The 12122-nt window shown below is 38.2% G+C and overlaps 1 protein-coding gene across 4 annotated transcripts in view; it reads right to left on the reverse strand.

The window, feature by feature from the left end:
- The window catches only part of LAMA4 (laminin subunit alpha 4), a 150263-nt gene that overhangs the window by 109477 nt on the left and 28664 nt on the right, over nucleotides 1-12122 (reverse strand). For all 4 annotated transcript variants that reach the window (XM_030882804.3, XM_060283746.2, XM_060283745.2 and 1 more), the window contains one exon: nucleotides 784-885. In XM_030882804.3, the coding sequence (XP_030738664.1) occupies nucleotides 784-885 (102 nt within the window). The remainder of the gene's footprint in view (nucleotides 1-783; nucleotides 886-12122) is intronic.

The following is a 12122-nucleotide window of genomic DNA, read 5'->3' on the forward strand; positions in this document are numbered from 1 at the left end:
TGTGTAATAGTATCACTCATGAAGGAAAACATGATCTTAAGGCATAAGTCTTTAAAAACGCCTCCTACGACTTCTACTGAAGTCACTTCTGGTAAATATTTCAATCCCCATCTTCACTAGGTTGTTAGTCCTTTTAGTGAAAATGGGCAATATGTAGCACGTACTTTTGCTAAAAGGCTTCTCATTCTCCTTCATAAATCTCTATCATGTTTCACTGTCTATTGGAAAATTCATTTCAGTTAAGGAAAAAAAAATTCTTTGGGGGCTTGATTACAGAGTTACAAAAGCCATAACGCCAAAGCTTTCATTTTTATTAGCTATTTGGTTTAAACCTTTTTTTTTTAATTTTGATCTATAGACCTGACTATCTTAAGTTGTAAAATAGGCTATGAAACAACTGTTTTATTCTCCTGGTCTATGTGGAGTGAAGCCAAACATATGGCAAACTGTGCTATTACAGAGGAATTTGGATGGATGATTTCCTCCTCTGTGTATTATTTTCAAGCCCATCACCAATGGCTGTTAGCAGGAAACCAGCTGCCGAGGGTGGTGGGGCAGTTACTGCTAGGGGCACACGCACATTCAGACATACACCTTGGTGACCACTTACAGTCATACGCAGTTTATATGAGGTGTTTTACAGGAAAAGTGAAGGGTATAAAGAAAGCTTGATTAGCAGTTTGCTCCTAGGCAGCTCAAACATCCAGGAAGAATATTTTATCCCCACCCAAGATGCAAAGGCTCGATGCAATATTTGAGAAGCGATAGATGACCCCTACTTACCACACAGAGTCCAGAGCCATCCAAGCACTCGTTGGAATTACCATTACAGTCACAGGGCAAACATTCTCCCGACTGGGCAAAAAAGAATCCTGCGTCGCATTTCTGAAACAGACACAACAAAAGCATCTTCATGACCGAAAAGATCAATTTTGGCCTCATTTTCTGAGAGGAGTACGAGGAACTGATTGGTAAATGATCCAAATATTTCTTTACAGAACATACTAACATGAACTATTTATACTACCATTCAATGATGTATATCCAATTTTCTTTATGTATCTTTTCTGCCTCTTTTTTCACTCCTTTTTTGGGGGGGGCGGGGAGGGCCTGGGGTCGGGGGCTCCCGCAGAGGTTGGCGGACCAGCCACGGCCCGGACACCACGAGAACAAATGGCGTCCAATTCTCGCGATGCGTAGCCGTTCGCGCAGCGAGATCTCGTCTCTTTCTCTCCTTCGCCGCGTAAACGCCTGTCACTTCTCAGCAGAACAGGGGCACCTTTAACACAGCCTGTCACCGTGAGGAAGTAAGATTTTAGGTAACAGTGAAGGAGAAATTTTCTAATGTTTTCTTCCAATCCGACACAAGACAAATCCAAACTATTTGGGTGAGGCACTACTGCATCATGCAGTATGAATAAAGACCTGTGGGTTCAGAAATTATTGCCTGTGGCAGAACAACTTAGAGATGTGTCTGTCATAAACTTGAGCTCTTAAAAAAATACGCTTTTCAGATCCTAAAATTTTAAAGGGAGGGGTAAGGAAGTTAATGAGTCCTTACACTTAGCAGGTCCTTCGTGGGCGCTCTTCCTATTTCATTTGTCCTCGTAACTGCGAGAAACACATTGTTTTCCTTCGTTGCCCTGGTGAGATAATTAAACCCAGAGGTGTGGGTTGTGGTGATGTTAACCGATCTTGCATTTGCTGAATTGCCCTGCCCAAATGTCGCTTGTGCTCAGGTTGAGAAACTCTGTGAGATTGTTCTTGGTTTATGCCATTGGGCTTATGGATATGTATTTTATGTTTCTTTGGAATGTTTCAATGCTGCAAGGCAGAAATGACATCATAGGCCTGGAAGTCCACTCCTTGTCTGTCAGACAGATTTACATCTAAAGAATTCCAGACAGATAAGAATCTGGGTGGTTTCCACAAACTTACAGAGGAGGAGGGTTCCCATCACACCCGCCATTGACTCGTAGTTTTGTACTGTCTTGGCTACCAGGAAACTTTTCATTGTATCTGGCTGAGGTCCCTCTGACTGTTATGCAAACCCATTTCCTCTTGCTTTTTTCTCTGTAGAGAAAGAATCACTAGACACCATGCACAGTATAAAAACCCCATAGTCCTAAAACTAAAATTTAACATATTCCATTTGGAGGAAGTTTGATAGAGCATAATGTCATTTGCCTATGAAGAAAAGGCAAAGAAATTCTGTCTTTCTAAGTGAAGACAAAATAAGGCTGAGAAGGGACCAATTTATAAATTATAATGGAAATTTTGTAGTTGATGGTAAGCCTTTTTCTCAGTTTCCACTAGGGAACAAAAGAGAGGGAAAGGTGCTAAAATTGCAGTAGGAAGCATTTAATTCACACCACCTAATTTCACATATTTCTAACTTCTGTTTCAAAATACAAGAAATACATGTTTTCACTGTGATGCAGTACACAGAAAAAGGAATTCGCAGAAACAAGAGTAAGAAAAAAGACTCACAAAACAGTAATTAATCTTACTATGTGTCATATACTTTAAACTTCTCTATTTTATTTTATTTTATCTTATTTTATTTTATTTTAAAATATATCCTGGTCCTAAGACATAACATTGATTTGATGACCCATGAATGTGTTGCATCCTGCATTTTGACATTAGGAGGCTTTTAATTATAAAAGGAATGGATAACAGTAGTGAGGGCCTTAGTATTAGTTATCTCAGGACCCTCCATACCAGTGGTTTCTGAGTTCTCTAACTGACCAAGTTACAGACATCTGATTGGGGGAGTTTCTGATTCAATAGTTCTGATGGTGAAGCCAAAGAATCTACATTTTTTTTTATAAAATAAATTGTGTATTTTAAAAATTATTTATTTTAATTAATTCTTCCCCCCAGCCTTATTGAGATATAATTGACGTATAACGTTGTATAAGTTTAAGGTGTACAGCATGCTGATTTGATATGCATATGTATTGCAAAATGATTACCACCATAGCATTAACTAACAACTCTATCATGTCACATAACTACCATTTCTTTTTTGTGGTGAGAACATGTAAGATTTACTCTCTTAGCAACTCTCAAGTGTATAATACAGTATTATTAACTATAATCAAGGTGCTGTATATTAGATAACCAGAATTTGTTAATCTTTTAACTGGAAGTTTGTACCCTTTGACCAACCTCTCCCTGTTTCCCTGTCTCCCCTCCCAGCCCCTGTAACCACCCTTCTGGTCTCCGTTTCTATGAGTTCCAAGGAGTGGGGCAGAGATTGGAGGTGTATTTGGAAGAGAAAAGCACACTGGTAGTAGCAGGGAGTCTGATAGAGATGCCTGGAAACGGTACATGAAAAGACCCACTTGTACCATCAACTATAGTAAGGACCTTCTTCTGGCCCAAGGAATCAAATTTCTGAAAGGGTGTTTTTAAATTGATAGTAGTGCAAGTCTTTTAGGCATTCTCGCAGCTCATTCTTCTGACGAAGACAAAGAAAATTAAGATTTGCCCTGAATAAATGCATCATTGTGAATATGACAGTGGCTAATCTCTTATTAGCCTGAGGCCCTGACTAAATTAAGAGACTCATTTTTAAAAAACAAAAATAAAATTATCACAACATAGGAAAAAAAACCACAAAAAAATTGGAAGGTTTTGTATTTTAGAAGAGTTTTACGTTTACTGAAAAATTTTGAGGGATCTGTATTTTTTAAAAGCCCCATGAAGATTTTAGGGTGAGACTAGGTTTGGAAGGATTGCTTCAAAGCACCTGTCACAGTACCTTGTACATGTTCATTGCTCAATGAACTTGTGATTGTGATTTGAATGGTTTGGACCAGGACAGGACATCAGAGGTATATGTGCTGTTGGAAACCAGTGGTTTATCCTGCTAATCTACTCACGGCTCTCTGCTGGGGCTGGACTGGGTCTCCAGTGTTTCTCAACACAGTTCAGGCAGCCACTGCCTTGACTAGACTGTGTACAAGATGAAATCTTTGTTATGCCAAGTTTAGGAGGAGACTTCACTCTGAGAATCTGTCATTATCCACTTATCCACCCACCAGATGAAGGTTCTGACCTTGTGTGAAGGATGACTTGGCTCAGGTCTCATACTGTGGGCGATGGGAAGAGAAGGGAGGCAGGGACAGGGTTGTGTGGAATAGTCACTTGGCCCCCTGCCAAGAGGGCAAGGAGGGTTGGAAGCCTGGCCAACTGCTTTCTTGCTGAGTTTTGTACACTTGAAAGGATTGTATTTTCTAACTCATCTATCCAGAGAGGAGGCACCATTTTAAAATTCACATAAAGGCACCATATGGAATAATGGAAGCCCTGGGTATGGGGAGCTTCTGATGTCATTCCTAGAGCCCATGCATTGGATACCTTGGACCTTGTGTTGTAGAACTTTAGAGGATTCCTTGAAATGGTAAATTGTTAAGTGGTTCAAAAGAAGCTTGAGTATCCTCAGGAAGAGCTGTTTAAGGTTGTTTCTTTTATGTAAAAACATTTCATCATTTTTTCCCCAGAAAGTTCTGTTAAGTTTTACTGGATCTCTTCTTGAAATTCTATAGGAACTGGCAAAATTGACCTTTGTCATAATATTAAAAGGTAGATATTCTCAAGGATGAAAGTGTGGCTATTTTTTAGTTTTGCTCTTGGTTAATCTTTTCTCTAAGTAATTCTAAGACCTGTGCTATTTAGGGGCCTGTGAAAGCTGAATAGTCTTCTCACAAGGAGAATAATATCTGTGTGCTTTCCTTGGAAATAGTCTCCAGAATTTACTAAACAAAGATGTGTTTATGTATTATATATGTGTGTGTGTAAGCAAGAGAAGTCTTACAGTCCATTTTTAGATGCCACCCTGAACCCTCTTGCCCACATAAGATTGACCTACAGCAGACAACTGTATAAACACGTGGGTGGGTGATTTAGAGAGCACTCAGGGAGAGTTGTATCTTCTGAGATGGTGCCACAATCTTTAAAAAATGGATAATAATAATAAGGATAATAATGACAATAATGATGATGATGATAACTATAATATGGTTACCATTTACTGAGAGCCTGTGTACCAAGTATTGTGATAAGTACTTTATCCATGTTATGGTATTTGCTCTTCACAGCAACTCTGTGAATTGGGTATAAGTACCTGCATTTTAGAAATGAACAAACTGAGAGTCAGAGAAGATTAGAAATGTATCCAATGTCACATAGGTTTACAAGAGGTTCAGACTGCTCCAAATCTTCTTGTTTCTCTACTATACCATGCTGCCCCTCGTAAGTAAATAAATAAATAAAATTCAAAATTTTATTTAATTTACATTTTAATTAATTGAACATAAATATTTATCATGCTAAGTCACTGCGTTGGTCATGTTGTATAGGTCTTGCATTTTTACCCCACCATAGCTCTATGAGGTAAGTTCTGTTACCTTCGTTTTGCAGATGTGGTCTGTGTGGCTTACAGGAATTGTTATTCAGGCCAAGTAACACAGATAAGAAATGGTGGACTCAGAAATTAGATTCTTTGTTTGACTCCCACATTTGAGCTCTTAACCTGCTGATGTACCATTAATATATGTTAACCAAACCCTTCTTGTTGGGCACTTAGGTTATTTCCAATTTTTTGCTGTTATAAACAATCCACAGCAGGCTGAAATGAATAAAAAATGTAAAATCTCTCCTTTAAGCCCCAGAAAAAATTCTTTAAAAATATATACAATCATTAATATATAAAAACCATTGAATGGGAATATTTACTTTTTAAACAACTTATTTCAGCCACATTGTCATTTTGCTTTCCAGTAAATCACTTGTAGACTTTTTACAGCTCTCCATTCTTAAGCCACTCTGTTACTACAGCTTGACTCCTGCTCTGACACTGAGATTGGATTAATCAATAATATTTACTTCTGCCTTTGAAGAATAAGAGTTAAAATTGCCATTTGCTTACTTTGTTATGATTAGTGTGATGTCTGGCTTGGAGTAAAAATCAGTATATGTTTACTTGACTGATTTTATATTTATAGAAATCAGAACTAGATAGAACTTAGGAGGAAATTAGTGTGGTGTATCCATGTGCCACTTATATTTAGAGGAACTGGAAATGACAGTGTATATATATGTTGATATCCTTGAAGAAGGCATTATTTCCAGAGGTTCATCATATAATCACAATGTTAACTATTTCACTAGATGTAATTGTAATTAAGATTGTTTCTTAACAAAAAGGATAGCATTTATACAGCTGATTGATCATTTTTGTCCTCATTCAAAGAAGTCTCCTTGAAAACACTAGACTTAAACCAACAATACTGTCATCATACAGAACATATTTTGAATTTTCTTAAAAATTCTTAAATTGTGTTCTTTTGAAGTATAGTCCAGTCTGCATCCTTTGGGTGTGGCAAACTTCTAAAAATCTCTTGGAGTTATCAAATAAAGTGAATACCAAGCAAAGTAATATTAAGTTAAAAATCTCACTGTGTTTTCCAAATATTGTCACAGAGGAGCCAGTTAATTGGCCATAAGCCATTACTTTCGCATAGATAGTGAATGTCTAAGACCTTCAGAATTTCTGTTGAAAAGCCCAGTTGACTAAACAATTTAAATGCTCTAATAGCATTCTTTAGGAATTTGAGATCTCCAATCACCCATTAAAATAAACTAACAATAGCAAAAATTGACCAGATTTAGGAGGGGCCTGAAGTTGTCATCTGAAGGTGTGAGACACATCTTGAGATCTCTGAGTAGGTACTTGATATCCCAGAGAGAAACAGACTCTAATCTCCAATTCCAACAAAAATAATGAATTAATTATAATAAAATTCATTATAGAGAGCACACGCCACAGCCCTGTGCCTATTCTAATAGGATTTGACCTAAAATTGGAATAGATATTTGCATTGTGTCTTCAACCAAGGATCTACAAACATTTTACAAATATTGACTCATCTTGCTTTCTGAATTAGACTTGTAAAATTTTGATTCATCAACTTTTGCTTTAATTTACTAAGGCTTAATGTGGAAAGCTTTAAAAAAAAAATCTCTCTGAATTCATTCATTTGTATCCAGAGTCATTGCTACCTTCCAAATTAGTATTCTTCAAATTTAACAGCCCACATTCAATTATCTTTCTGCTTAGGTTTTTGTATGGGTATAATCAATCCACTTTTCTCTTGTTTCCAGGCAACAATGATTTCAGCTCTAGTTTTAGTTTTAGTGAATTCCATTTTTTGTTTTAGTGTATTAGTCACCTTAAAATTTAGTCACCTTAAGATTGAATGTTATGCTCACTTAGGAGCTAAAGCTTTGTGCCTTTACTCAGAGTCTCTGGATCTTACACAATGCTGACTTCCATCTGCTTAAAACTTGGGCAGAATTAAGAATCCGATAGTATTCAGGGACCTTCTAATAGGAACCAATTGTTCAATTTAATCTATTTAAAAATATCAATTTAGCCTTTGCTGAGGAGGAGTGACTTCTAAGAACATATGAATTTATTACACGGGTAGGTATTTCAAAGGCTATTTTTTTCTGTGTCTATAAAAATAACAGATAAAGTATCTGACATGGAAAGCAGTCCCGAATTAAGCTATTGATAACTTTGCCTCTGTATTTTTTCTGGTAGGACTTAACATGTTTTGATTGTTCATATACAAAACTACAATGGAAGTGCCAAAATAAGTTAAAACGCATTATGCAGTGGGTTACAGTTAGCAAGTTGCATTCTTGATTGACTTCACTTGAATATAGAGAGAATTACCCATGTACCCTCCCTTGTGTCTCTTTAAGCTCTTGTTTGCGTAATTGAAATTCCCCACATTTCAATAGGCGAAGTTAATTTTTAGATTTTGACAGTGATTTCACCATAGCTTGATTAGGAAAGTGGTTTCAACATTCCTCAGGGGTTTATCCAGTTCAGAGATATTTTTTCTTAGGATTGGCATAAATAAAGCTGGGGTATCAGCTGAACACAAACTATGGTACTGGTTTCTCCTAGTTGGCTCCTAGAGCTACCTTTGTGCTTATTGCTTGGGAACTTTATCTGCCATTCCGTGGCAAACTTGCAAAACACTCCAGCCCTCAATTTAATCACCAAATGAATTAGAGACAATGATTTAGGTCCCGAGGAATTCTGAGGAGCACAGCACTGCTATCTTGTCCACAGTTAAGCCAGGTCCTTTAATTTTGTAGAGTGGAGAGATAGTTATCATGGCATTTACTTTACATTTATGTGGCTATTCCTCAGCACTCTTTATGGGTCTTTTGGGTATTCTCTTGGGCGTGGAAACCAGCGCTCCACTCAAAGGTCTCAGATAACTGTTCTCAAGCCCTGCACTTGATCAAATGCTTATTTGGACTTTTAGATACCAACAGACTCAGGCTGTGATGAATTACTTACCACACTTGCTAATAAATAGCTCTCTTTAGTTGTAAAACTAAAAGGATCAAACAAGAAAAGTTTAGAGCCCTAAAGGCATAAAGATTTTCCTTTTGAAGTGTTGGATTGGAGGATGATTATGTTCATTAATACTGATGAAGATTTCTTTAATTTTCTCCTTGAAAAGTTATTTAAAACACTTTATAAGTTGCTCATTTATAGTGGTGATTGCCACTTACAAAACATAATAGGGCTTTAGCAGTGCCTTTTTTCCTTTGATTTTTCTTAAAAAAAGAAATCTGCTAACATCTGGCTTTCTGCTCCGGGTCCTCCTCACATTGCCTCATGTAACTGGCTTGTGCTTTTCACTCCTCGCCTTCCAGGCTATGGTTACACAACATAGCCTCTGCAAGATTTTTTTTTTGTATCTGAAAACTGACTCAGTTTTATTTAATTTACTGGGGCAAATGCCGTGGACACATTTCCAAGAAAGGAAGAGATGTGGACCACAAGGGCTAGCCTTAAGAGCAAGGAGAGAGGAATGACTTCAGAGTTACAAGGTTTAGGGGATTTTGATATGACTCCTTAACCGCTTAGTAGGAATCAGTGTTGTGAGATGACAGGCATCTCTGTCCTCTTCAACTGGTTTTTGTGAATAATAACCGCGAATATTTATTGACAGACACCAGGCACTGAGCTAAGTGCTCCTTATAGATATTCTGATTTGATCATTACCATTTAATAGCCCACAGGATTGCAAATGTCTGCCTAAATTACCGTTACTTTTTACAAGAAATTGGGAAGTTTAATTGTCTATAAACTGACTATGGCTTCTGTTCAGTATGCCCAGGGAAGGCAGCAGTGCTGCCTGAGGCGAGTTCTCTGGTTAGGGTATTCTGTCAGTTTCCATTGCTAGTAGATGTACCTGTTTCTGTCTTGAGGTGCCCTGTGTACTTCATTGCTACCTTCACACTGGACCATTCAGGATGCAAAGCAAAATGTGACTGGCAGTACCTGTCATTCTTTATGCTCTTCCTTGTGGGTCTATGCGTCACTGAAGACATGCTATGGTGAATTAGTAGGAAAGGAGAAATGCATCCCAAATCTCTTCTCTACCCATTTATTCTCAGGAGATAATCTTCCCTCTTTTGATGAGAAAATGGAGGTCATTGGGTAGAAAATCTCATACTATCTATCTCTCTTCTCTTTCTCAAAATTTGTCTTTATCTTGACTCATCCTGATGTCCTCTGCCCACCTCAGAGGAGGTAGTGCTTCTCTTGTTGTTAGGAAAGACTAGCCCTCTATCCGTGCTCTGGGGCTTACACACCTGTGGCCAGCAGGCTCTGTCCCATCACCTAGCCTCCCTCCCTCACATGCCACCCACCTCTTTGCACCCACAGGGATGAGAAGAAGCAGAGTACAGTTAAGTGCTGGGTCTTGTGTTGGATAAGCCCTGACTTCTTCCCCCAGGTTCAGATTCTAAGAACACCTTCCTTCAGCTCTGCCTCTTTTTCATTTTCCTCCATTCTTGCCCAGCCAGGCTTGGTGAGTGAGAACTCAATCACACTGGCTCCGCTTCCTTCATGCCAACCTATGCCTCTATCCATCATCCAGTTTCTGTCTCCATGGTGCCACTGAAACTGCCCTGACAAAGCTGTCGGGTGATGTCTTTGTGGCTTTGCTTTTCCAGTGTTACTTGTTCTTATTCCAGTACTTAATATTTTTGAAATTCCCTCCTTGAAATTCTCTCTTCTCTCTGCAGGACAACTCCCACTTTAGGTTTTTCTCCTGCCTCTCTTTCTCAGTATCCGTGGGGGGAGCATTTGGGGGGAAGGAAGGTAGGTTGTTCCTCTTCCTCTGCTGCCCCTGTGTTGTAGGTGTACCCCAAGATAACCTCTGTATCCCTCTTTTTTATCAACACACTCTTGCTGGGTGAGGTCAACCTCTGCCACAGTTTCAGCCTCCATTTATATTCTGGTAACTCCCCAAACGCTCTACATAACCCGGATCTCACTCTTTTAGTCCACACTCTTGTTTCCAAGTACTTGTTAGACAAGTCCTTCTCCAGCTCTATAGGCACATGGAGTTAAATGTATCCCACACTGACCTTATAATATTCTCTCCCCAATCTGTTTTTTTCTTTATATCTCAGTTAATTATAAAGATTATGGAACATAAAGGGAAAAAGTAATGGATTAATGCTTTTAAATCACATGAATGTATTTTGCATTAATGTAGTTTTTGGAAATGCTTCCAAAAGAGTGAACTCTGCAAGGATCAGAGAATGGTTTGCATATAGAATGACAAAGTTTAAGAACTCACGTTTTATCTCTTCCTTTTTACAAGCACTTTGCTATCATTGTTTATTACAAATCTATGGTTTAAATGGAGGTAAATGAAGTATCACAGAGGTTAGAGTCTCAAGTTAGAAAAGACCTTACACAATTCTGATCTGTTATAAATTTACTCTCTAAATGAATATCTCTATCTACGTGGACAATAGGACTGGATGTTCTCCAAATTAACTTCTGTGTAGAATACCATGTTTATCAAGGTTAAGTAACTGGAATGTGCTAAGTTGAAGCTTACGTATTTGTTATATTATTAAAACTCAACAGTTACCACAGCGACTGCTTAGAACTTAGACAACAGAAGATTTCTCAGGGAGGAGAATTTTGTCATGGACATTATTTAGAATTGCTGGCACACGGTGCTAATAAAAAGCAGACTGTGGTTTAGTAAGTTTTATTATTGTTTTAAAATTCTCTGTACACAATGCACCCCTTATTGCCTCCACCTGAGTAAGACTGATCCCACCTCCTATCACCCTTTGTATACTGTTGCCTCATAGAGTTTGCACTCTTTCTCTGAGATATTTACCAAGATGACTCTTCCTCCTTGTTCCTAATACCACTGTTTAGGTCAGAATCTTGGCGTTTCTCTCCTGGATTATCATAATTACGTTTACTCTACTCTCTTGGTCACCAGGCTTTCTCCCTTCCAGTCCATTCTTTATTACCAGAATTAATTTTTAAAGACCTTATCATACTGCTTTTCTGCTTCAAACCTCCCAGTGGCTCTTCATTCATTGCATACATGAGTAAGTAAAATTCCTTAGCATGACATGCAAGCCTCCTATTTCACAGTAAAATCCTAACTGTCTCTTCAGGTTCAACCTCAGCTCCCTCTGCTCTAATTAAACTACATGTTTCCCTCCTCCCCCAACATACCATTCTCTTGACCAACTTGACTTTGCATGTACTGCACAAAGGGTCTTGGGGTGCCTTTCTCCTCACCATCACCTATGAATCCTTTCCTCGGTCTCAGACTCAGTTGCTCTTCCTCTGCGTTCACGTGGCACTCTGCACACACCTCATTAGAGCACATGGAACATGCTATTGCAAGTTTTAATCTACACTCTAGCCTCCCTGAAATCACTGTGAGCTCCTTGAGAACAGGGAGTGTCTTATTCATCTTTGTATCCTTATCACCTATCAGAGTGATTAACAAATAGCAAGTAGATGCTGAAAATGTTAGTTGAAAAAATGGATTTGAACCTGGAAAGAACGAACCAAGAGGGGGAAAATCATGTAAAAACTTTGGAGAGAAATTTGGCAAATCTCACAAGTGAAGATCTCCAATCATGAATGATCTTTAAAAAATAATATTAAGGAAAAAAGCAAGCTGCAGTATAGAAACAGTATGATATTTATATTGTATTTTAAAACATGCAAAATAATTTTGTGTTATACA

Source organism: Globicephala melas, chromosome 14 (genome assembly GCF_963455315.2).
Source record: "Globicephala melas chromosome 14, mGloMel1.2, whole genome shotgun sequence".
In the NCBI taxonomy this organism is placed as follows: domain Eukaryota; kingdom Metazoa; phylum Chordata; class Mammalia; order Artiodactyla; family Delphinidae; genus Globicephala; species Globicephala melas.